This window comes from Spermophilus citellus, assembly GCF_964194105.1.
Source record: "Spermophilus citellus genome assembly, chromosome: X".
Lineage (NCBI taxonomy): Eukaryota > Metazoa > Chordata > Mammalia > Rodentia > Sciuridae > Spermophilus > Spermophilus citellus.
This window is the reverse complement of record NC_138190.1, coordinates 654,331-681,081: the sequence shown is the minus strand read 5'-3', so window position 1 is coordinate 681,081 and position 26,751 is coordinate 654,331. Positions and strand designations below refer to the sequence as shown.

Sequence of the window (26,751 nt, the reverse complement as noted above, 5' to 3'; positions counted from 1 at the left end):
GCCCGGAGGAGCCCCGAGGAAATGGCTTTGGAGAGTGATCACCGAAGGTACTTGGCACTGAGGTAGAGATGCAGAGACCGAGGAAGGACTAACTGCTCAGAGGTCACCCACTGCTTGCTGATGTCATGGCTTAGCAAAAAGCATCTATCTCTAGTTTCTGTTAGTGCAGATCAAGCTGCTGCCCCACCGAATGACAGTCTTCCTTTTTTTTTTCCCCTTGTGGTACCTGGGATGGAAGTCAGGGGCTCTCAACCCCTGAGCCCCGTCCCCAAGCCCCATTTTGCATTTTATTTAGAGACAGGGTCTCACCGAGTGGCTTAGGGCCTCACTTTGGCTGAGGCTGGCTTTGAACTGGAGATCCTCCTGCCTCAGCCTCCCAAGCTGCTAGGATGACAGGCTCCGAGGTATGGAATAGGCAGTCTAATGTTATGAGGTTAATTAGATAATTAAGATAATGCATAATTAGATAATTAAGATAGGCACCGAAGTGGAACTCCATAAAGGCTGCACAGGCAGCACTGAGGCTACACAGCACTGGAGAACTCTTTCCAGTAAGACCAGAGACCAGCATCCGGGGTCCACTAGGGCTATAGGCTTGTTCTCTTTTGCTGACAAAGGGAAGGATTGATCTCTCAGGAAAGCCGGAGAGACAGGGTAGGGAGCTCGGGGGCAGCCAGGGTGGCTTGGAGCTGGACCTTTAGCATCTACATAACTCAGGGCAGGCACTGGAGTTGGTGAATCATAAATAGAGGCACAGGGTTCCCCTCGGGAGGGGTCAGCGGTGGCCGCCACACACGCACATCAGTGCAGAAAGCGGTCGAGCTTCTCCTGAATGCGCGCGAAGGCGTCCTTCCCCATGTAGTCGATGCGACCTTCCTCCCACTTCTTCCTCTCCTCCTCGGGGCTGGGCTCCTTGAGCTTCTCCTGGATGGAAATCTTGGAGACCGAGGCGGCCACATGGACCTGGGGGACACAAGCAACCGCACAAGGTCACCAGCTGTCAGTCAAGCAGCCACAGAGGCTGCACCGTCCACGGGCTCAGCCCTCACTTCTGCAAGGTGGCGCGTCTCGGGCTCCAAACTAAACCCATGCCGGATGTCACGCAATCTGGCAAGGTGACACTCTGCCTAGCTTGTCCGTGGTGCTGGAAACCGTAACCGTGTTCCTGTTTGCTTTCCCCTAAGAATGAATCCCTAACCACTAAACCCCACTCCCCACCCGCACTCGTTAGGTTGAATACTTTCACCTGCAAAAACTTCAATGCTCCTGCGTCATCTTTAAAAAAAAAAAAAATCAAGCAAAGATGAAGAAAAATGTCACCACTTGTAAATAAAATTTGCAATGCTTTACACCGCTAGGGAGGATCACTGAAATAGTCACATACAGAATTGGCTTCAATTTACTCCCCAGGACGGCAGGTTCTATTTCCCTAATGGGTAGGTGGATGTATATCCACGCACAAGTGTGTAAACGCAAACACACGCATCTCACTTCTATTTGGTGCTCAGGTGGATCAAAAAGAACCCGTGCTTTAATCACTTCTCACAGGACTAGAATGAGAGTTTTAAAAGTCTGCACGTGGTGCTCATAACGGACATGCATGTATATCATCTGTGTCTTTATCCACATAGATGGACACACGTATAGACGGATGGACAGAAAGATCAAAGGATCAATAAAAGGATAGATACGACATAGAGATGGATGGATAGATATGATGGGATGGATGGGCGGACAGATGGAAGAGTGGTTGGTTAGAGGGTGGGTGGATGGGTGGATGGATGGATGGGTGGATGGATGGATGGGTGGATGGATGGGTGGATGGATGGTGGATGGATGGATGGATGGATGGATGGATGGATGATGGATGGATGGATGGATGGGTGGATGGGTGGATGGGTGGATGGATGGGTGGATGGATGGGTGGATGGATGGGTGGATGGTGGATGGATGGATGGATGGATGGATGGGTGGATGGATGATGGATGGGTGGATGGGTGGATGGATGGATGGATGGGTGGGTGGATGAATGGGTGGATGGATGGGTGGATGGATGGATGGGTGGGTGGATGGATGGATGGGTGGATGGATGGATGGATGGATGGGTGGATGGATGGATGGGTGGGTGGGTGGATGGATGGATGGATGGATGGGTGGGTGGGTGGATGGGTGGGTGGATGGATGGATGGGTAGGTGGATGGGTGGGTGGGTGGGTGGACGGGTGGAATAATGGGTGGATGGATGGATGGATGGGTGCATGGATAGGTGGGTGCGTGGATGGGTGGGTGGGTGAAGGATGGATGGATGGGTGGGTGAAGGATGGATGGATGGATGGTGGGTGGATGGGTGGAATAATGGGTGGATGGATGGATGGGTGGATGGATAGATGGATGGATTGGTAGATGGGTGGATGGATGGACAGATAAGTGTTGGAAGATCAATGAATAATAGATGGATGAGTGGATGGGTAGGTGGATGGATGGATAGATGGATGAGGGACAGATAGATGAGTGTGGAGAGATTAGTGAATGGATAGATGGATGAGTGGATGGGTGGGTGGATGAGTAGATGGATGAGTGGGTGGGTGGGTAGATAGATGAATGGATGGGCGCACTGATGGATGGGTGGGTGGGTGGTTGTGTGGGTGCATGGATGGATGGATGGACAGGTGGACAGATCAATGAATGAATTGATGGATGAGTGGATGCATGGGTGGATGGGTAAAGGACAGCTAGATAGATAGAGATAAGGAGAAAGACAGATGGACAGATGAAACACATAGAAACCAATGGATGGTAGGTAGATTTACATGGTGGATAGAAAGCGATAGTAATTTGACACATTGTTCCCAGATGTGGGTTGGGTTGGGTAGACTTGGTGCTGGGCACCAGACACCTAAGCTATTGGAGTTGTGCCCTGGGTGTATCTATCTACACACACAGATGGATAGAAGGATAGAAAGACCAATGGATCCATAGATTAACTGATGGCCACTTAGACACGTAGGAATTGCTGGATAGATTCACAGATAGTTGGATAGATACGTGGCCGTGTGGATACGTGGATGGATGCGTATGACAGGTGGGTGGTCTGATGGGGGTTGGATGATAACAGATAGATAATAGATGTGATAGATGGATGAATGGATGGATGGATGGGTAGATAGAGAAATGGACGTGTGGACAGATGAAATACATAGAAATTGATAGGTGATAAATATATGGGTGGACAGTGGGTGGCCACGCTCCCAGGACATGAGCCCTGGGGGCAAATGAGTGACCGGGGTCCTGATGGTGTGTGGGAGGCAGACACACAGTAGGGCTTCTTCCAGTTCACCTTCTCGTCCTGCCTTCTCCACGCTTCCCCCAGTTCTTGGAGGTGGGTAGCCCAGCTCCTCCTCCCACAGATGCTCAAAGGATGAGACCCACTCACCCAAGATCCCAAACCTACCAGTGGCTGGGCCACCAGGCAGATGTACCCAACCTTACTCCCATGCCATGTCACCCACCACCAACTACAGAGACGATTCCCTGGGTCTCCTTATCAGCGTACAAGGGCTGAACGTGCTGAAGGGACAAACTCACACATCATAACAGGTGGAGTTTTACAAGAATTCTTGTCACCAACAGCGTTCCATGCCAGTCCACACTATGACACCTGGAGTTCACCAACCCAACTGGGTGAGGATGAGAAGCAACATTCACACTTTCTCCAAGGGTGAGTTCCCTTATGGTGTGCTACAGTTTGGATGTGGAATGTCCACCAAAGGCCACACGTGTGGAAGGCTTAATTCCGGGTTTGATGCTATTGGAAGGAGGTGGGACCTCTAAAAGGTGGGGCTTAGGAGGAAGAAGTGAAGTCATTGGGGGAGTGGCCTGGAACCTTAGCCTCTCTGCTTTCTGGCCACCAGAAGGGGACCAGCTTCCTCCACCTCACACAATCCCAAAAGCACCTGAGCTTGAACCGAAAGCTCTCAAAGTATCATCCAAAACCTTTCGTCTTTTTAAGTCGATTATCTCAAGGTATTCGTTCTAGTAACAGAAAGCTGAGGGATGCATGACAGATGAGGCGATATTCCAAATCGGTGGGTAAATACATTCAACCCAGGCCCAGGTCCCAATGCTGGAGGGGTGTCATTGAAGGGGATTATGACCTTGAACGGATTTACTGTTGCCTGAAGAGAAAAGGCATGATCTGATCGTTCATTTACAAAGAAAAAAGTTGCTGATGGCTTTCATTCAACGCACCAGAGAGAATGAAATGCAGGATGCGAACGATCATAAGAGGAAGGAAGAGAAGAACAAGTGTCCCATTTCTCAGACACGGAAGAAATACTGTGTTTGATTTGCAGCTATGCATTCCCCCCGCCCCAAACAGCCCCCCAACCTTCCTTCACAGGACAATTCAGCATGCAGCCCGCCATCTTGAATCTACCCACAAACTTTCTTCAGATCAACTTCTGATGAAAAGCTTTTGAGGACAGAACAGGCAAGATCCGAGCCAAAGACAGGAATGAGGACACCAACCAGCCCCCAGCAAATGGCAGAGAGAAGACAAGTGGATCAGAGGCAGACAGAGCCTGAGTTGGACAAGCTGAGGCTGGAAATTTGGATTAAGGACAGACACGTGCATTGGGCTGGCTGCAGAGCTGGCTGAGAGCATCCATCAGGAGTGATGGGGCAAGGCAAAGGGATGCAGGTGTCACCTCCAGAGTTTCCTGAGCACCGGGGTCTCTGCAGGGTTCCCCAGGAACCTCCTGACTCGGATCCAAGGATTCCTCAGCGGGGCCACCTTTGACTTGATTCGCTGCCTGCTAGAAACACAACCATTCCATCATTAGTCTTCAAGAGGATGCAGGGAATTCTCAGCTTCGCCCAAAGGACGGAGGAAACGAGATAAAAATGAAGGTGCCCTATGAGATAGCCATTGGGGGGAGGGGGAGTACCCATGCTGAGCTTCATCCCGTCTCAATTTCCTGAACCACTCGAAATTTCTGACAGACAGACGATGGGACCCTAAAACTCTTCCTGCCGTTTATCTATGTTTCAGAGAGAAATTTAACAGATGCCTATTAATGCATTTTCACCAAAAAAGACTACATAAATAAATAAATAAATAAATAAATAAATAAATAAATAAATAAATAAATAAATTGTGGCTCAGGAGGCTGAGGAAGGAGGATTGCAAGTTGGAGGCCAGCCTCGGCAACTTAGAGGGGGCTTAAGCAAATTAGCCAGACCCTTGTCTCAAAATATTTTAGAAGGGCTGGGATGTGCCTCAGTGGTTCAGCACCCGTGAGTTCAATAACCTAGTAGCAAAAAAAAAAAAAAAGAAAAAAAAGAAAGAAAAAATTTCAATTAAAGTTAAAAATTAAAAATTTTCAATTAGAGTTGGCTCCTCTTTTTTCACAGGGGCTATGTCCCAAGACCCCCGGTGGATGCCAGAAGTCTTGCATAGTACGGAACCCTGTGTATGGTTTTTTCCCCAACCTCTGCATGGTTCTGATAAAGCTGAATTTGCAAATTTGGGCACCGACGGGTGTCGGCCACCCTCCCGATGCAATGGAACAAACTCGGCATTTAGACCCTAATAAACGTGATGCGCAGGCAGGTCCCTAAGAGCCAAGGCAAGGTTAGTATCCTTGGTGACTGGAACCCTATCAGGCAATGCCGTGGTTACACGAGAGTGTCCCAGTCACGATTTCAGGCACGGCTGCAAATCTCTCCAAAAGTTATGAAAATTAAGTGAGATGCCCCCGCCATATTGGTTTTCTTTCTTTCTTTCTTTCTTTTTTTTTTTTTGGTTTTATTGGTTTTCTTTTCTTTTTTCTTAAAATTTTTTAAATTTAAAGACAGGGTCTCATTAAGCTGCTTAAGTTGTTGCTAAGTAGCTGAGGCTGGCCTCCGTCTGGCAATCCTCCTTCCTCAGCCTCCACAGCCGCAGGCGTGCACTACCACGTGGATCTTTTCTGTTCCTTGCTAAAGCCCTTAGGCGATTCAGGGTGAAATGGGAAAACCCAGGGTCTGCTCGGCTGATGCACATCTTCTGAGAGAAAGGACAAGCAGCGACAGACAGGAGCCCATGGGACAGAAGGGGCCAGTGTACCCGGGTAGGTTGGGTCTCAGCGACGTCTGGACATGGCAGGGCCTGCGGTGGCTGAGGCGCACACGGGATCCTGGCCGGAGTCAGGGTGTCAGGGCGGCCTCCCGTCTGTTATGAAGGAAGAGCCGACAGGTGAGACCCGGACCTTGGCATGGACGCAGCTTTACCAACAGGTGGGTAGGGTCCCTGCCTCCAGGGTGCCGGTGGCACCTGGCCTCCGGAGCTGAGAGTGATGGGCTCAGCGGTGTCCAACGTGGATCCTTCTCTGTTCTCTCCTGTGGGATCCCACCTGATGCCGGGTGCAGCCTCCGGGCGCCTGGACAGGGTGGTGCGTCTCCATCTGACCACTGAGTCTGGGCAGCTGGGGCAGGACGCCCCTCCGTGCTGGGCAGCACGTGCTTCCCGCACCCTTCCTAGTGAAGGGCAAGATGTCCCCCCAACCTGCGCCCACTCGGTGGGTTGCCCCGGGAAATGAAGAGCTATGGAGACCGAGTCTGGCGGGTGCCAGGCCATGTTCTCTGCCGTAGCTGCTCTGTGCACAATGATGCTCTCACAGAGTCACAGCTGCAAGGACAGAGCAAGACCCTGGGTCTCTGAACAGCTTCACGGAGCCCAGGAAACCTGTGCCACCCAAAACTTGGATGCGACTCGAATCAGAAGCCCGCTTTCAACTTGGTGGGGACAATGATGCCCGCCTGTCATCCCAGGTACTCAGGAGGCTGAGGCAGGAGGATGGAGAATTGGAGGCCAACCTCAGCAACTTAGCGAGGCCCTAAGCAACTTGGCCAGACCCTGTCTCAAAATAAAAAATGCAAAATAAAAATGGGGCCAGGTGTGGGGGAGGCTGAGACAGGAGGATGGCAAGTTGGAGGCCAGCCTCAGCAACTTAAGCAAATTAGCGAGACTCTATCTCAAAATAAAGATAAAAGAAAGGGCTGGGGATGTGGCTCTGTGGGTTCAAGCTTGGGTACCAAGGTCCTGCGCATTCCTAACCATCCTCGCAGCCCTCTGAGGACACTGGTTACCCCCTTGCTCTTGGTGGTGAGGGGTCTAATTTGCAGTCGGAGACACTTGTCCACACACAGGAGCTCGTTAAGGACAGAGCAGGACCTGAGCCTGTGTCCGCCCAGCCCTGCTCCTGAGCCCTGCACTGGGCACAGCGTCCATGCACCCTGGGGCCTCACGGGTCAGAAGCACATAAATCCCACAGGAATGAAGAGCTGCTTGGACCCGTCGGGACGGCAAAGGAAATGTCCTAAATTCTAACCCTGCCCACGTCAGGAAAAGGACCTACATGGACGCCTGGCTCTCTGCCACTCGCTTGCTTTGGTCATGCAAGGGACCCGCGGTGGCCTTGGAGGATAAACGAAGCAATAATTTAACTTTTTTTTTTTTTTGGTACCTGGGACTGAACCCAGAGGTGCTTAACCACTGAGCCACATCCCCAGCCCTTTTTTTATTATTAATTTTTATCTATATTTTATTTTTTTTAATATTTGATTTTGAGGCTGGCCTCAGCCTTGGGATCCTCCCGCCTCAGCCTCCTGAGACACTGGGATTAGAGGTGTGTGCCACCTCGCCTGACCCCACAGGTTTATTAAAAACAATGCTAAATAAAACATAAACCTAAAAAATTGTCAAATCCATATCCCCCTTAGTTTTACCAATAACTAGGAAACACGTCCCTGTTTACACCAGATGAAGAGAGAGACCCAGGATGAGCAATAGTATGGGGCCAACGCAGCCTCTCGGCCAGGTTTCAGGAAGCCGGTGAACAAATGGGTTTGTCATTACGGGACTGTTTCATCCACGACAAGTCTGCCTGACATTGAGTTCACCTTGAAAGAAGAGACCGTGGCCTGGGGCACGGTCCGGAGACCCTTGGGTAGCTCTAAGGAAGGACAGGCGGACGGAGCAGAGAAGCCCAGAAACGAAATCGAACGAAACCAAAATTTTGCTCTCCGTCCAGAAACGTGTGACAGTTGGAAGAGGGATACCAAAAGAATCCTCTCCTGGGCAAGGATAGTCTGATTCAGAATTTCAAATTATTTTTGCAAAAAATTTTTTTCTCCCATAAACCATGTCTGGCCTTCCATTTCCAAAAATTAACCATCCTGTGAGAAGACAAGATCAAATGAGTGAAAACCAAGAGAAAAACCAAACCAAACAACAAGCATCAGACCTGCAGGAATGCAGAAAAATGATGGATCAGACACAAGACCATTAGCAATGCGAGAAATCGACTCTGAAATCCAGAAACAGCTGCAGGATGTCCGTGTGGTAATGACACTGCAGCCAGTTTTTGTTGTGACTTATCCACATCTGCTTGCTTTATGGCTGCATAGTATTCCACTCTAGGAATTCGCCTCGATTGGTTCACACATTCACCTCTTGATGGACACTTGTTCCATTGCAAAGCTACTATATATAAACTGCTATCATCTTTATGGACATTTGAAGCCAGCCTCAAAATCAAATATAAGAATAAAAATAAAATATAGATAAAAATAAGATATAAGCTTTCATTTCTCTTGAGCAAACTTCGGAGTGGAACGGCTGCATGATGCAGTAGGTGCATGTTTAATGTTCGAAGAAATTACAAATTTCCCACCTGCAGATACTGTAATTTTGTTTGCAGGAAAATCAAAGAGAATGTTGTGTCGTCGCATGAAAAAATTCAGCACACCGTCTGGATTCAAAAGTCACATGCATTTCTACATGCCAATATCAGAAAAATAAATTAAGCAATGCTATTTACTTAGTCTCAAAAATTAACAAGCCTAACGAAACACAAAAGTTTTCCACTGCAAAAAAAAATAAAGTAAAATAAACAGTGTTGAGAGAAATTAAAGATCTAAGTATAGAAATGGACCAAGTTCCTAGAGTTGGAAGGCTCAGTTCCTTGGAGACGTTAATAATCCTAAAACTGGTTTATAGATCGAACGAAACCCCAGCCAAAATTCTGGAAGTTTCTCTTTTTAGGAGAAAAAATCACTACGCTAATTATTTCATATAAAAATGTCCCGGGGTTAGATAATGGCTATCATTAAACACTCAAAGGTAGCTATTTTGATAGAGACTGCTAGAATTTACACTCAGCTTTTCTGCAGTTATGAAGACTTTTTTTAAAAAAAAATAGCATCTCAACCTCACCAAAAAATTAATAATAATAATAATAATAATATATATTTTTTGAGGGGTGGGTCTGGTTTTGGCTCCTCAAAAAAAAAAAAATCAAGACTCCAGAATCTGCAATTCAATAAATGGCCATAAGGGGGCAGCAGGGCTGCAAAATTCATTCAGAAAAAAAATTCATTCAGAAATAAAAAATTCATTCAGGAAATACACGGGGTGTTGTAGGGAACCCCTCCCTTTTACAACTGCAACGACTGTCATTTTTGGGGGGAAATAGGCTCCTCATAAAATACACAGGCGCTGTGGTGCGAAGGTGTTCCCCCAAAGTTCATGCTTGACAGACGTAACCCCCAGAGCCATCGGTTAATGGTGTTGGAGATAGAGTTTGGAGAGGTCATGGGGCTACGTGAACTGATGAGGGTAGGACCACCCCCCAAAGTGGCTTCAGGAGAACAGATTTCTCTGTCTCCCCATGGGACATCTCTGCCATGAGCTCGAGAAACCTCTTTTCTTTATCAGTTTCCCCGCTCCACAGCATTTTGTTACAGCAACGTCAAATGGGCCAAGGCCAGAGTCAATCTGCCCAACCACTATTCACAGAGGCCAGGGCGGCCGACGGGGACAGGAAGTTGAAAGGTGAAAAATGGATTCACACCTAGCACTTTTCTCCTCATTCCTATTTGGACCATAGATTTCTCTCTGATTCCAGCGTTGTCCCTCAAGTGTTCACACTCTAGAAGTTTGGTCCCCAGTGCGGTGACATTGAGAGGTGGCACATCGGATCATGGGACCCACTGAAGAGCCTCCAAAATCCTGACCTGTCTGGACCTCTCTCCTTTATCCATCCCTCGGTCTCAGGTAGTTTATGATAGCAATGATAAACAGACTGACTCCTAATTTGGACTCTAAAGGAGTGTGAAAGGGACCCGTTTTCGGTACGAGTTCTGCTGGGAACTCTAAATTCTGTTCTTTTCCTAAGAAATATTGAATTTTCTTCACTATTTTTCATGCGGGGAGGGAGAGTACTGGTGATGGAGCCCAGGAATTCTCCACCACTAAGCTGAACCCCCCAGCCCTTTTTACTTTTTTTTAAAAATTTTAAGACAGGATCTCACTAAGTGGCCGAGGCTGGCCTCCAACATGCGATCCTCCCGCCTCAGCCTCCCAAATTGCGAGGATTGGTAGGTTGAACGTAAGCAATGAATTTTCTACTTGTATCATTTTTACTTCATGATGAGTTCAGCAGGACCTGAGCCCATGGTCAGCAGGGGCTCCCTCCTGAGCCGGGTCTCTGGGGCTTTTCTGAAATCGGAGCAGGTGGAAGGCTGGGGGTGGGTGGGGGGTGGGCAGCTCCCAAGATGGAGTCAGCTGTTGATTCTGGGAATTGGCTGATTCTACATTTTCCCTCCTATAAGGACCCTTACGATGATGGGGGTCCCCTGGGATAATTCACAACCCTCTCTGCACCCCCAACATCCTTGACTCCAACCCATCTGCAAAACCCCCTTTGTTAGTACAAGGTTGTGCGGGTCAGGGCGTGGGCGCCTCTGGGCAGAGTGTGGGAGGCGGGTACTCACATCTTCCCATCCTTCAGGGGTCGTTGGGGTCTCAGCCACCGTGGTGGGCGTGTTCTCCAGAGCAGACCGCAGGTGGCCCGATCCTGGTGCAGAATTTGCACACGGCACCTCAGAAGGGGCAGCTGAGTTTGCACACGGCTCTGCAGCACTGGGGGCTGAATTTGCACACGGCACCTCGAGACCATCTGAGCAAACCTGCACACACACAAAAGGACACATTTTCACTAGTCCACTCTGCTCTGGTCCCCCCCCCCCCCGGTCATCCTGCCCCGTGGGTGTGCAAGAGCTGCCCATCAAATGCAAGGATTTGTGCAACTGGATTCCCAAGAACCTGTAAAGAACCCACAAGTGTTCTGTGTGGCAGTCACCCACAAGGTGGCCCGAGAACCAATAAACTCCTTCCTATTTGCTCCTATCGAAAGCCTTCAAAGGTTCCCGAGAAGTAGCATCCGGAACCACTGATTTCTTTTTTTCAAGCAAAAATTAAAGTTGACCTCCAGCCAGACACGGTGGCCCACGCCTGTGATCCCAGTGGCTCGGGAGGCTGAGGCAGGAGGATCGCGAGTTCAAAGCCAGCCTCCGCCAAAGCGAGGCCCTACTCAACTCAGGGAGACCCTGTCTCTAAATAAAATGCAAAATAGGGCTAGGGACGGGGTGTAAATACCTGTCCGATTGTTTTGGGGAGTAAGAACGAGGGGGGAAATGGGCCTGTGTACTGGTTCCGTGCAGACGCAGCTATTTGAAGAAGTGTTTTGCATCCGCGGTTGGAAGGGAACCGTGGATACGGAGCATCTGCGTGTTTAGACATAATGGGGAGAAGCCAGGGGAGCTGTGGGTCTTGGCGGGGACAGGCTGGTCCTCAGCCGAACTAGCAGAGGAACGTCCACTCACGCGGAGCCCCGCAGGTCCCTGCCTCTCCTGCGCATGGGTGGTTGGGTACAGAGGCCGCGCGCCCTCCTGGAACAGCCTCCACCAGAGATTCAGGAAGGTCACGTGCTGCCGGGGGCCGGACCCCGTGCCCTGCTCCAAGACGGAGCCTGTCTGCGGGTCGTACGTGCAGTTCCAGGGCTTAGTGGACCCCAGAAAGTGCACCACCTTCGCACTGGAGCCGAACCTGAGGAGGAGAAAGGACAGATTCCGATTTTCCACCAGGAAAGGACACAAGAGGGCGCCCGAGCACGCCGGTGGAGGTCCTCACCGAGAGCCACCTGGAGGGGAATCAGCCACCACTGTTGACAGGGACCTTAGTAGGGCAATGATTGACAGTTACTTTGTGTAAAGGGAATAACATTTGGGGGGGGATTTGTGTGTGTGTGTGTGTGTGTGGTGCTGGGGATGGAACCCAGGGCCTCTGCATATGAGGTTAAGTGCTCCGCCCCTGAGCCCCGTCCCCAACCCTATTTTGCATTTTATTTAGAGACAGGGTCTCCCTGAGTTGCTTAGGGCCTCCCTCTGGCTGAGGCTGGCTTTGACCTCGCGATCCTCCTGCCTCAGCCTCCGGAGCCGCTGGGTTCCCAGGTGTGCGTCACCGCGCCCGGCCCCCTAAAGATCATTTAAAAAATCCACATGTGCAGTTTTTAGAAAAAGGATGGGGACAAGAAAATAAAATAAAGAGCTTTTGTGGCAGATAATACAGGCTGCAAACCAAACACCTCTAAAAATAAAAAGGATCAAAGATTCTGAAATCTCCCCTTCTGAACCTTTTTTCCGGTGCCATTCATTATCACTCCCCAAGTGCTTTTTGGACATTTTTGGTTTTAGTTAACTCCCCATGAAATTTTAACACCAAAGGCACATGGTCTATCTGAGATTCACACATTATTTTTTAAAAAATATATTAACAACAACAACAACAACAAAAGACTATTTGCTGTCCCCAGAACCAATTTCTGCCTCCCTGGGGGCAGCAGGACCCCTGCTGCATAATGCATACTCTGGAGTTCTTCATCTCCTAGATTATTATCACATTTTGATTTTCATTTTAACATCTCCTCTGGCAGCAGAGCTCCGAATGTTTTGGTCCCAGGACCCCAGGGAAGACAAAAATCACTGAAGACCCAAAGAGGTACAACCCCATGGAATTCATCTTCTCTACTTTTCTACCATCATAGAATCTAAGGCTGAAAAATTAAGGAATACCGTCATCCATTCCTTAAAAGCAACCCACTATACATAAATTTCATAATTCTTTTTTTTTTTTTTTTTTTTTTTTTTTTACCAAAAAGGAAATCCCTGTATTCAAAACAAATATGTTTCTGGGTGCCATGGTGCACAGACCTGGAATATGAGTGACTCAGGAGGCTGAGGCAGGAGGATCGCAAGTCGGAGGCCAGCCTCGTCAACTTACTGAGGTCCTGTCTCAAAATAAAACTTTTTTAAAAAGCGTGGGGGTATAGCTCAGGGGTACGGCACTTGCCTGGCCTACGGGGACAGGGTGATCTATTTCCGTTTCCTCTACGAACAGCTGATATCTCATCTGGGAGATAAAAACAACCAAGTGGCTACGGCCAGTTGGGGTTCAAGATGGCGGAGGGCTTACTGTTGGAAGGCTGGACTGTAGGTGTAGGCTGCGTTGCTGGTCAGGTTGTAGATGAAAGGCAAATGCTTATGGATGTCCACCGTTGGCCAGTCCCTGAAGAAACTGTTCAGCAAGCCTTGATCTGCGCCTGGGCCACCCGCCAACACAAACAGAGGTCAGCAGAGTTGGGTGCCGTTCTCAGGTCGGCCTTATGTGAAGGACCTAAGGTCTACACTGGCCTCGAGAGGTCCTCTCTGCCAGCTACAGTGTTCCCGCTCTTCTTGGTAGTGATTGGCTACCCATACCATTACTAAAAATCAGGGTGTGTTCCCTACAAGATCTGCATCCACTGCCCCCCAAAATCAATAATAAAACTATGTACAACCTCCAGCGTCCTCCACTCACCCCCAGTGAATTCCATCTGGTAGTTAAAATGGCTTCCCCATTGTTATGTTAGGACCCTGCAGACTCTTGGAAAGGGGCTACATGTATTTTGTATGAGATTTTGGGGGACCTGGGGGACAATGACATGGTATACATATGAGGTGTGTCCCAAAAGCTCATGTGTGAGATAACACAAGAAGGTTCAGAGGTGAAATGATTAGAAGAGGTGTAACCTAATAGTGGATTAATCCACTTGGATGGACTCACTGGGTGTAGACTAATAAGTGGATTAACCCACTTGCATGGACTCACTGGGTGTAGACTAATAAGTGGATTAATCCACTTGGATGGACTCAGTGGGTGTAGACTAATAAGTGGATTAATCCACTTGGATGGACTCAGTGGGTGTAGACTAATAAGTGGATTAATCCACTTGGATGGACTCACTGGGTGTAGACTAATAAGTGGATTAATCCACTTGGATGGACTCACTGGGTGTAGACTAATAAGTGGATTAATCCACTTGGATGGACTCACTGGGTGTAGACTAATAAGTGGATTAATCCACTTGGATAGACTCACTGGGTGTAGACTAATAAGTGGATTAATCCACTTGGATGGACTCACTGGGTGTAGACTCATAGTGGATTAATCCACTTGGATGGACTCACAGGGTGTAGACTAATAAGTGGATTAATCCACTTGGATGGACTCACTGGGTGTAGACTAGAAGTGGATTAATCCACTTGGATGGACTCACTGGGTGTAGACTAATAAGTGGATTAATCCACTTGGATGGACTCACTGGGTGGTGACTGCAGCAGGTGGGGTGTGGCTGGAGGAGGGGGTCCCTGGGCTGTGCCTTTGGGGTCTCTGTCCTGTCCCTGGTGAGCAGAGCTCTCTCTGCTCCCTGGTGCCCTGTCCTGAGCGGCTCTCCTCCTCCAGGCCCTGCCGCCATCTTGTTCTGCTCCCCTTGGGCCAGAGCCATGGAGTCGGCCACCAGGGACTGGACCTCGGACACCATGAGCAGCCCCAGATCAACTTCTCCTCCTCTCATTGTTCTTGTCGGGTCTTTTGATGAACAAAATCTGATGATGACCATTTCCCCCCTTAATTCCCTCTCAGGGATCACCCTGAGCCCCTTTTTCCAAACTGGCCTTATTGAAAGGCAGCCACGTTCACTGTTTTTCTTCCAACGTCCACCTCCAAGTTGCACGTGCAGAATAAAGTGTTTGCAACAAAGACCCTGCACCCTGCAAAGCTGACGATATCGGTTATTCGGAGGAAGGTTTGAACACCTGCTGTATACGATCGGCACTGCCAAGGTGCTCTCTACCTGGGAGAGGGTTTTCCAAAGGTTCTCCTGGCTGCTGCATATTGACATAATACCTTCTTGGTGTCTCCCTGTCACCCGGTCTGGCTGACTTCTCAATGTGCACCTTTGTCTCCAGGCTCCAGCTCGTGGATGCGAGACACGTTTAGCTGGGTATAAAACTGGATCCCGGCAACGGGTCCTGCCCTCACTCACCGTCAAAGCTGCCGTGCTCCGTGGCATGCTGCAGCAGGAGCTGGTGGGTCTCCAGGGAAGGCTGGAAGACAAACACCCCGCTATTGAAGCAGTCGGGCCATCCCGGATCCGGGGCTGCGGAGAGTTCTTCCCTGTCAAACAGCTCGTCGATGTTGTGCAGGACCTGGCGAGGCAAAGCCACACATCTGTCGCCTCCATTGGGCAACCGAAAAAATTCCACAGGGGCCTAGAGTGAGCCCAGTGCACCTCTGGTGCCCGGAAACCTTAGACCAATTTTTTGTGTGTGAGATTCTTAAAACTTTTAAGGTGAAATGAGAAACTCTGGTGAGAAAGACTCCTCTCCAGTTTACCTGCAGTTGTTGAGTCCGCACTGGGTCTGCAATGATTTTTCTCACGGACGCTTAAGATTCTACAGTGAAGAGGATTATCCTTCCTTACAGCAGCAAGTGTGCAAAATGGAACTGGGACCCCAGGAAGGGACATGGAGACCATCCGTATCAAGCAGATACTGGGTGAATTTCGACGCAGAGTGGAAATGGTCTCCCCAGCCTCGGTGCCAGCCTCTGGGATACGCCATCTTGAGCCAGCACCCATTCTTGGGGGTTCTAGAACTTTCTTTTATTTTGCAAAACTCTTAGCTTGCCTCCTATGTCCTGGAGCCCATTCAAAAACCACCTAGGATTTGTTTCCGTTCCACGAAACTCACAGCGAGTCCAAAATGCATTTAGTACCTTTAGGCTACTCAACATCCTAGCTCCGCCACACACTGTGCTCTTGAGAACTTGACCCCTAATTGCAACTCCCTCTAACACGTACTGGTTTCTAAATCATGCCATTTGGCAGGGGGCGACCCTGTTTTGGAAGACAGGGTGCTTCGCCACCTCTTCCTAAAGGGGTGCTTCTGCTTAACCAAAACCGACTCGCGGTAGACCAACTGCATCTTGCGTTCCAGATCCCCAGTGGCCATTTTGAAAATGCCCATCCCGTGAGAGTTCTAAGGTACTACCCCCCCAAATGACATCGGGGGGGATGCCACCATTTGCAATTTCGAAGATAGTGGTCCAATCCGGAATCTACAATTCAATACGCAAGCGAGACAAAAATATTTTTCCACTTATGCTCTTTTGAGCAGATGAGATACTGTGGCTGGAACGGTTTGGACCTGGAATGTTCTGCACAGGCTCCTGTGTTAAAGGCTTGGTCTCCGAAGCCGCAGTGTCCAGAGCTGGGGATTTGGGAAGTGATTGGATCGTGAGGGTTCTGAGCTCATCAATGGATTAACCCGTTGATGGATACCTAGATGAAAGGGTTATTGGGAGGTGGTCTAGGCTGTAGGAGGTGGGAGCTAGTTGGGGGGAGTAGACCTTGAAATGGTACATCTTATCTCTGGCCTCCTCATCAAGCCGAGAAGTTGGTCCTGACCACTCCCTGCACTCACCAGGGTGTCGGCATCCAGGAAGACGCACTTGCTGTAGTGAGTGAGGGTCCAGCAGTGCAGCTTGGTGAGGGTGACCCCCAGCTCAGGTCTCTTCAGAAAGGCCAGGTGGATGTAGTCTTCGCTGTCCATCAAATTGACTTCAACGACCTCATCGAACACCCGTGAGAGGACATTCCTGATAAAGACACGGGTCAGCAGAGGACTATTAGCCCAGGGCAACACTGTCCTGCCAGAAGATGCCCAGGAGCTGCTCCCAAGCCCGGAACAAAGCTCCAATTCCCATCACACCCACTGAAGACTCAGCATTTGGGGTTGTCTTCCATGGCTGTCTCTCAACTGGGCACACTTTGCACTCGTTCTGGAAATGACCCCCAAACGGGACAAGCATACAGGTTGAAGGGAACTGTTCTAGATAGACTGACTCAGATCATCTCTTAGAAAGGTAGCTCCCTTCATAAAATATGTGGGCAGGGAGGTGTGAATGCGAAACTGATGGGAACCCACAGATGTCCACCGCAATCTCCCGTCAATTTTTGCTTTACGTGTTCAAAACCCACATTGTTAGTTGCCTACAAGTTTGAAGCTCAGATCTTGAAATATTATATTTTTTTAATCAAAGTAAACTTATCCCTGGTCCATTATGATTATTCTTTTTTAAAAATTGGCTGACACTCTACTTCACAGTGACCTGGAACATGTTATGACGACAATTTTTTTTTTTTTTTAATTTGAGCAAGCGCTAGAAAATGGATAAAAGTATGATAGCAGGACACCAGGACCCAACGAGGAAAAGATTCCAATTTCCAGAGCGGAAACAATTTGGTCAGCAAAATAACAAACACAATGCATAAAATAAATGTTTCTTGGTCTCCATTGATAAAACTTTTGAATACACAACCAGGGAAGAGGGAGGAGGATGACCTTGGGAAAGAATTCCACATAATAAATACAGAATGAATGAGGAACAGAGAAAATCTACGGTAAGCAAACAGCGCCATAATAATTCTTGCAAGCCAGACTGACTCACTGACGGATGCTTAGATACATGCGTGAATGTTTGAGGAGAAACTTTGGGTTGCATAAACCTAATGAGTCTGTCCCAGGATATTTATTCTCCATAAAGGGAAAAACATGACTTGATAATGGAGAATGCCAATTGTGCCTACTTCATTTATTCTCCGTCAATGTTTAAGAAGGGGACAGACAGACCCGGGTGATGGGACACGAGTCTATCAATGGCCCCCAGTGCTGACCCCACAGCTTCCTTCCCCGAAGCCCTGGACCTGCAGCCCTGCCTGGCCTCCGGGCAGAGGCTACACCACTGTCCTCACACACCACCTGTGACCTGCAGGGGACATGCAGGCGGGAAACCATGTCCCTGAGAGGAGCCAGGAGACCCTGAAGGGGGGACTTCTGTGACCCTGACGCAGACCAGGTCCTAGGACTCAGGGAGACGAGGATCCTTCCTCCAACCCTAAATGTCACTGTGGCCTGTGACCTCAAACCCTGCTGTGCGGCTCTGCCCATCTCTAGAAGTGGAATATGTTTCGTGCCTACAGTTGGAAGCACTCGGGTTGTGCCTTTGCAGACAGGCTTGCACCACAATGCCTGGGAGAGGGGTGGTCTTCTGGCCTCACACCCCTGGCGGTTTGTGGTCAGGGGCCACTCTCTGTCTTCTGCCCCCCTTAACCAGTGCATGAAAAGTCAACCTGGTCTGCGACGTCCTACCTTACCCACGGTTTCTGTGCTGTCCTCTCTAAATATTTAAAAGACCATTTGGAGTCAACATTAAGACGTACACACATAGCTAGGCACAATAGTGCAAGCCTGTGGTCCCAGTGGCTCGGGAGGCTGAGGCAGGAGGATCACAAGTTGGAGGCCAGCCTCAGCAACTTACAGAGGCCCTGTCTCAAATAAAAAAATAAACAGGGCTGGGGGTGTGGCTCAGGGGTTAGGCACCCCTGGGCTCAATGTCCAGTAACAAAAAAAAAGAGAGAGAGACACATAAATATGAAGAACACTGACCCCTGCTAAGAACATAGAAATCATGAGAATCACACATGGGTTGTGGGATCATTCAAGGGTTGGAGGTACAGGGAACAGATCACACAGGGTCCCTTCCCCAGAGACCCAGGTGCACTGACTTCTCATGCATGGTCACTTTGCCCAGATCTGACATCTCCTGTGTGAATGCGAAAGTTAAGTGGACCCAGGGCTGATGTCCACTGTGACCAAATGTATTTTCTTCCCTTGATCTCTTTCTGTTTGGACGCTGACAGACTTATTGGATCAAGAGGAAATACAAGCTCGGCACCCATTCCTTGGGAGGACCTTCAAGAGAATGGGTCACAGCCAAGAGGGTCCAAATCTGATCGTGTTGCTGGGCATCCAGCTCAGAGATCCACCCAAGGAGGCCACCATTTTAAAAGACATTGGCCAACCCAGGGAGGCAAAGACCTCAAAGACTAAAGCAAAGACTGACACGGTGTGACTATTTGAGAGGGATGGAGACGTGCTCATCTCACACACACACACACACACCCGCTACTCTGTCTTTGCTTAGTGATTTATAAGAGTTCTTTATATATGAAGGATGGTAGCCAAACTCTGCATTTTCCCACTTTGCATATCGATCTCTCTCTCCATCCAGCTACGATCTACCATCTAAATATCTTAATTACGTGTACCTACCTACCTATCATCTGTCCATCATCCAACAATTCTACGTGGTTGTCACAACCTGGGTGGGGTTGCTCCTGGCTCCTGGTTTCAATGACCTGCCATCAACTGTGACCCCAAGCTATTCGGCGGAAAATTCCAGAAAGAAATAATCGGCTGAGGCCCAGAGCAATGGAGCCACCAACCGCAGACTAAGACCTGCTGAAACCACAAGCCAACATAATAAACCTTTCGTCCAACATAATAAACCTGGATTTCCTCAGGTATTTTGTTACAGCAACGTAAACTGACTAACACTGTGGTTCCCGACCACTCCTTAGGAAAGGACCAGAGTTCCAATCCTGCCTCCGCCTCAGGAGGATCCCCCCGAGTTCTAGGTGGTTCCGATGGACTGAAAATCCACATTGGAGACAGAAATGCTCATGGGCTCCTGGGAACCAACCTGCAAGGGGGGGTTGAGAGCATGTCCTGGGTCCCCTTGGGCTTGGTGACCTTTACTGCATCGGGGTGCATGTGGAGTCCCCAGGTCTTACCTGAGCAGGCTGGACACCTGAGGGGTGATCAACACCACCAGCCTCCTCGTCGTCTTGTGATTCCTCAAGGACAGGCCCAACACCAGGGCCCCCTGGCAGTAAATATCGTTGGTGGCCAGCGTGACGAAGGCCTGTGTGGTCACTGGGAGTAGGACAAGAACACGAGGGTTACTCTCCTGAGAGTTTAAGGTGGGGCTTTAAGGTGATGAGGGATCATGAAGCTCTGACCTCACGGGTGGATTAATCCACTTGACGGATTTTGTTGTGTGGGCATCACACAATCTACTGACACCGACGAAATGGCTACGGTGTCCACACCACAAAAATCCCCTAATAACACACATTTGAGAACACCTGGATAAAGTCCACACAACTATATCCTGAAGTCTATCAAGCGTCCCATGGATCAAAAGGATTAATCCATTTAGGGCTGAATGGATGATGGGAGGTGGGACCTAGTTAAAGGAAACTAGTTAGCAGGTGTGTGTCCTGGGCTGACCTTCCGTCCAGCCCCTTCCCTTCCCTCCCTCTCCCTCTTCTTCCTGATTGACAGGACCTTCCTACCTCCATTCCCTTCCGCCATGTTTTTTTTTCTCCCTTGGAGCCAGTTGACCATGGAGTTCATCTTTGAAGCCAGGAGCCCAAGAGGAGCCATTTAGCTCCTCTCAGGTCACTTAGTCACATCAGGGAAAAGCTGATAGAGACACTTTGTCTGGTGGAACCCGAGGTCCAGGGGACAGTTCTATCAATGGCCCCCGGTGCTGACCCCACAGCTTCCTTCCCTGAAGCCCTGGACCTGCAGCCCTGCCTGGCCTCCGGGCACAGCCTCCGCCACCTTCCTCACACACCACCTGTGACCTGCAGGGGACATGCAGGCGGGAAGGCATGTCCCTGAGAGGAGCCAGGTGACCCTGAAGGGGGGACTTCTGGGACCCTGACGCAGACCAGGTCCCGGGACCCAGGGGGACGAGGATCCTTCCTCCAACCCTAAAATCTGCAAGAACAGGTTCCACTGAGAACCAGGCAGCAGGGGCCAGGGGGACCCAGAGTGGCCATGGCCGTGGGGACCGGAGAGTGTGATGTCACCCTGCTGTCCGTCAAAGTCAGGAGGGGACCTGGGCGGGGCTCTCTGGGGACTTCCCTGGGACCCCCATAAAACTGGAGGCCAGGAGGGGCACGCTGTCCCTGTCCTCTCTGAGAGGACCCCTCTGTCCCTTGAGAGTGTCCCCTGCCCACATCGACTGGCTACCAGCATTGATCTGGATATTTCCAAAGCACTGGGCTGTCTATGATCGAGCAAAACCAGAGGTTAGGACAGGAAGTGGCTTGAGCGCTGGTGGAAAGGGACCAAAGGACCCACCCGATGGACAGCCAGGAGAAAACTAAAAGTGGAATCGACTGTAAAGAAAAGGGAAGGTCCCCGAGAGAAAGTCACCCCCACGTGGAAGAGGGATCCCCTAATTCCTCATGCACAACGTCACCCCTCAAATTCAGGCCCACCGAGAAGCCCCGCCCACAGGCAGGACGGACATGGACAGTTGCTCAGCTAACACACCCGGACGCAGAGCTGATGGGAACAAGTTGGGCACACGCCTGTCATCTTAGCAGCTCAGGAGGCTAAGGAAGGAGGATGGCAAGTTGGAGGCCAGCCTCAACAACTTAGCAACCTCGCAAGACCCGGTCTCAAAATAAAATGCAAAAAAGGGCTGGGGACGTGGCTCAGCGGTCCAGTGTCCCCGAGTTCAATCTCTGGGATATGAACAAGACTTTTGATCTTCCTCGGCACCAGCCTCGAAATCCCGAGTTACACGTCCTTTAATTTAAAAACCTAAACCCAGACCCTAAAGAGCCAGGCTTCTCCGAATTTCCCTCCTGTGGGACAGAGCCTCTGCATGACCCAGGTCCCACCCAGAAAGGGTTGGTTTCATCTTCGAATACTTTTTTACCAAAAGATGGGCACAGCTCGCCCGATTAAAAAGGCGATGATCGTAAAATGAAATGGGTGCAAGGTTTAAAATGCAATGACTGTCATCTCGGGTAGGAAAACAGGGGACCTTGAAATTGAATCCCACTCTGGGATCATAGTGAGTTCATTTGGAAACCCGTGTTTTCGGAAGCATACGTCTTTGTGTTTGTTTTCAATCACAGGCTGCGCCTTGAAAGACTGTTAAACCCAGGCACCGCGCTGCACACCTGTCATCCCAGCAGCTCTGGAGGCTGAGGCAGGAGGATCGCAAGTTAGAGGCCAGCCTCTGCAACTTATCGAGGCCCTGAGCAACTCAGGGAGACCTTGTCTCTAAATAAAATGCAAAATAGGGCTGGGGATGGGGCTCAGGGGTCCTGGGCCTCTGAGTTCAATCCCTGGTACCCCCCAAAAAATACACAAAAAGTTGGCGTTGATGTCCCTCTGATGCCCACCCCTTAGGCTGAGAGGAGGAAGATCTCTCCCAAAGTCCATGCTGCTAGACACAGAGGGAGGGTCCTGAGATGGGCTCCTCCTGGGTCAGGGGGCCCTCGTGCCATGGCCGTGTCCTCCCAAGAGACAGAGGAGGGGACACAGACCAGAGGAGGAGCCCCGTGGAGATGGAGGCAGAGACTGGAGTGAAGGGGCCACAATCTGCGTCCTTAGGTGCTGCAGTCCAATAGGGGACAGTAACCTGAGCCCTGAACACTTTCAAAGCCACATGGACATTGATCCAGGAGGCGGCTAAGGGCTGAAACCAGTAGAACTTACGGCAGCTCCCAACACCTGATTGGCAGACGCCAATCCAGAGACCCCCACCCAACCAGGAACGCGGGGACGCACCGTGTGTCGGCCCCATCGTCCATTCCCACCCCAACTCTGAGACGGGTTTCAAAGCCCAGAGAAATCGGGGCCCCCGTGACTCACTGTGCCGAGCCTCACCTCTAATTGCGAAGCCACAAAAGTCCCCCAAATAACTTTTCTCTCCTGTCTCCAACAGAAACTAGATTAAAAATAACCCGGGAGGGAGGAGGCCACCCAAGGCAGACGAGTGTCCCAGCAAAGTAGAGACGGGGATCGCAGGCTGGATGTGGGGTCCCGCAAGAGACAGCTCTCCATGGAGCCCAGGGACAGGGGTGGTGGGAAGACAGAGGCCCAGAGAAGCCGGGTAAGAAGGGGGCACCCAGAATTTATCTTTGGCTTTAGTTGTTTTTCCCCCCATCAGTGAGATCAAAGGACCTGACAAGAAGAAGTTGACCTGGGGCTCATGGTGTCCAAGGTCCAGTCCCCGGTGGCCGACTCCATGGCTCTGGCCCAAGGGGAGCAGAACAAGATGGCGGCAGGGCCTGGAGGAGGAGAGCCGCTCAGGACGGGGCACCAGGGAGCAGAGAGAGCTCTGCTCACCAGGGACAGGACAGAGACCCCAAAGGCACAGCCCAGGGACCCCCTCCTCCAGCCACACCCCACCTGCTGCAGTCACCACCCAGTGAGTCCATCCAAGTGGATTAATCCACTTATCGGTCTACACCTCTCACAACCCAGTCATTCCACCTCTGAACAGGTCTACACCTCTCACAACCCAGTCATTCCACCTCTGAACATTTCACATCTGGCTGGTCTCATGCATGAGCTTTAGGGGGACACCCCGTATCCAAACCATAGCATCTTTTATCCCAAAGGTCCTTTAATTCCAGAGGGTTGCAAATAGCATTATGGACACCGTGTTCCAGTGAGGAGGAAGACGGGGTTGGGTGCCCTAACAGCAAGGGACAGGGAGGGCACGGGCGACAGCTATCAAACCAGCAATTGATAGCTTCATGCACTGGGTCTGTAGCTCCACAGGAGGACGGCAGCAAGGACCGCTGACCCTGGTGGATATTACACATTGAACCCCATCTCCCCAAAGTCCTCTGCTGCAGCCCTGGCCCCAGGACCTTGGGACGTGCCTGTGTGTGGAGAGGGGTCTTGGCAGAGGGGATGGAGGTGCAGTGAGGTCCCCAGGGTGGCCCTGTCCAGCAGGACTGGGGTCCTTGTAGAGGACGAGATGAGGACACAGACGCACACAGAGAGATGGCCCCAGGGAGGACACAGGGAGAAGATGGCGGCTGCAAGCCCAGGGGAGAGAGAGGCCTCGGGAGGAGCCGGCCCTGCCCACCATGGATCTCGCACCTCCAGCCTCCAGCCTCCGGGACCCAAAATGGACAAAAGAACCATAGACCGAGCTTATGACTCATATTAACAGCACCCGCGACTGGAAGAGCCCTGTGTCCGGCCACCAACTGTCCCTCTGGACAAGAACATTCACCCGTGAAGGGGGAACAGCCTCCCCTGGGCCCTTGGAGGCCATCTAAGCTGCAAAACCAGCTCCGCTGACTTGAATGCAGTTTGCTTTTAACACATCGGGGTGACCAGCTTTGGGGGCAGCACCCAGGAGCACGCTCCAGGCCCCAGGTCAGCAAAGCAATTATTCTTTAAAAAAAAAAATCCACTCGAGGCTCAGCCAAGAGTCTTCGATGGAGTCTGCCAAAAAGTGGTTATTTCTTGGCCTCCGCCCTGCATCCACCTTCCATCTCTCCCCCCAAATAACACCACGGGCTTCTCCCGGGCATCTTCTCTGCTCAAAGGTGGTTTTTGATTCCTGCAAAGAGCTGAAAGCCCCCAAAGCAGGTCTAGCAGGACATTCCAAGCCTGGTCAAGGAGTGTCCGCCAGTGTCCGCTGGCTGAATGCTGGCATTGTACACACCCCGGCAGCCTCGGGAGGCGGGGGACACGTGGTGGCCACTCAGGAGAGCTCCACCCTGGTTTTGGGAACAGAGGACCCTTTCTGTGGCTGCCGGGAACAGAGACTCCCAGTCCACCCCGAGAGAGAGACCCTGCAAAGCCCGGAGCTCGGAGAAACAGGATCAAGGTCTCTGGTCAACTGTCCCAATGTCCCCTGCCCAAGCTCAAGGGCAGGGAGACCCGGGGCTGAGCAGGCTGCAATCCCTGCAAGTTGGTCACCGAGCCCAGGCCTGCTGCCTGTTGGGGGAATCATTGGGACAAGAAAAAATAAATAAACCTGTCATCCCCGCGGCTCCGGAGGCTGAGGCAGGAGGATCGTGGGTTCAAAGCCAGCCTCAGCCAAAGCGAGTCCCTGAGCAACTCAGGGAGACCCTGTCTCTAAATAAATTGCAAAATAGGGCTGGGGAGGGGGCTCAGGGGTTCGATCCCTGGTACCCCCCCAAAAAAAAATTGAATAAAATAAATAAAACTAATGTTCTGACTCTGAACCGGCCTCCCTCTGGAGCCTCGATTTCTTCCCAACCCTCTCCCACGCAGTGAGACTCTCAGCTTAATATTACTCCTATGAACCCAGCTCCTCTGATCCTTTCACAGGAGGACTATTGTGACATCTCGAGCCTCCCCCCCCCCCCCGTCAGGCCATAAATCACCCCCTCGCGATGCTGCTGAGCCCCCCCGACCCCCGGCTCCAGCCACATCAGAAACACTCCTCCCTCAGGCCCCAGAGACCTAGGCGCGGCAGCCAGTTGGGGACTCAGTTTGGGGACAGTGGTCAGGGTCAACGGGGGGAAGGCGGGGGTCTCCCGGTGCCAGCAGTGGCTACTCACCGGACATGTTGGGAGGCGCGGCCGCCGCGGGCTCCGAGAGAAGCCTGCGCCCTGGAGCGGTGGATGGATCCTCCTGGCCCAGGCCTGCGGGAGGAACTCTGGGTAGCAGCTCCGGCCACAGTCCCCGGACCCCTGTCACCTGCGCCCCACACCTCCCCAGCGCAGGGTCAGCCTCCACCCGCCACCTGGGCTCCCCACCTGCGACCTGCAGCCCCTGTGCGTCCCAGGGCAGCCTCTGAACCTGGTGTGTCCAGGGCCCCACGCGGGTGTCCTCAGTCGCCTACCCGCGCCCCACACCTCCTTTGAGTGCCGGCATCCTCTGCCACCAAGGCGGACCCGCGAACTGGGCTCCTTGTCCTCTCCCGGGCCAACCCTGCGCCCTGAGCGCTGCGCTCCCCAATCCTCCCACCTCCCCGGGCCTCTGGCCTCCCCCGGGCCTCCCCTGGGCCTCCCGCTGTGGCGCCCAGGCCCCCACCCACCCAGACCCTGCGCGCCATCCCCGCTCCCTCTATCTCCCCGGCGCTCGGCCCACCCCTTCCACCGGCGCCTCCCGCTGCCTCCCCGAACCAGCCTCCCCTCTGCTGCCCCCAAGATGCCTGAACCCTGCAGCAGCCCTGCCCCTCCCCGGCCCGCCCAGGACCCGCGCCGCCTTCACCTCCCGCGGGCTCCTGGCGAGGCCGCGCCCCGCTCCCTCCACCCCTCCGGCGTCCCCTAGGCTCTCTGGCGGCCTCCGTCCCCGGCCTCCGCTGAGCCCAGGCCATCTCCACGAACCACGCTCCTCTGCTCCCTCCACAGCTCCTGGGCGCTCACCCCGCAGCCTCGGCCCAGGCCCGCGCCCCCTCCCCAGCGCTCTGCCCTCCGGCGCCCCAAGCTCCCGCCTCCTTCGGCAGCCTCCATCCCAGGCCTCCGCGGCTCCCCAGACTCCATGCCCCGCTCCCCCTGCAGTCCCCGCACCTCCGCGGCCCTCGGGCGGCCTGTGCCCCCGCGCCGCCCCGCAGCCCGCGCGGCACGATTGGCCTGTCGCAGGAAGCCCGGCCCCACCTCCGCGCCGCCACTCGCCTCGCCCAGCGGTGTCGCAGCCCCGGCCGGAGAGCCCTCGCGCCGCCTGTCGCCCAGCCTGGGCTGGCTGCCAGGAGACAGAAGAGGGGACCTGGCTGCGCTCCACTCCCGAGTGCCACCTCCCCTCCCCCGGGGCCGCTCCCCGCCGCCGCAGCCAGCGGTTCCTGGCTCTCGGGTTTGGACATTTAACCTTTACTCAGCCAACCCCTAAGCAAATGTTTGCTGTG

General features: G+C 51.8%; 1 protein-coding gene across 5 annotated transcripts; it reads right to left on the bottom strand.

The window, feature by feature from the left end:
- GYG2 (glycogenin 2) lies at positions 1-26,751 on the bottom strand. Of its 5 annotated transcripts, none has more exons than XM_081277184.1 (11): positions 26,507-26,751; positions 25,466-25,549; positions 19,895-20,036; positions 16,683-16,857; positions 15,245-15,407; positions 13,354-13,480; positions 11,706-11,928; positions 10,815-11,009; positions 6,106-6,210; positions 4,706-4,813; positions 1-963 (listed from the first exon to the last, which is right to left on the bottom strand). In XM_081277184.1, the coding sequence occupies exons 2-11, from the start codon at positions 25,470-25,472 to the stop codon at positions 802-804; spliced, it is 1,407 nt and encodes a 468-aa protein (XP_081133310.1). In that variant the 5' UTR covers positions 25,473-25,549; positions 26,507-26,751; the 3' UTR covers positions 1-801. The 5 variants fall into 5 exon arrangements, with proteins under 5 accessions (XP_081133310.1, XP_081133307.1, XP_081133308.1 ...); XM_081277181.1 differs by lacking the exon at positions 26,507-26,751 and adding an exon at positions 26,121-26,389; XM_081277182.1 differs by lacking the exon at positions 26,507-26,751 and adding an exon at positions 26,121-26,389 and having other exon boundaries at positions 4,706-4,810.

Coding starts and splice junctions, on each gene's coding strand:
- GYG2 (XM_081277181.1), bottom strand. CDS start 26,226: ATGGCCTGGGCTCAGCGGAGGCCGGGGACGGAGGCCGCCAGAGAGCCT. Junction 16,858..19,894: donor CAGGTGTCCAGCCTGCTCAG/GTAAGACCTGGG, acceptor TGTCTTTATCAG/GAATGTCCTCTCACGGGTGT. Junction 11,010..11,705: donor AGGGACCTGCGGGGCTCCGC/GTGAGTGGACGT, acceptor GTGTGTGTGCAG/GTTTGCTCAGATGGTCTCGA.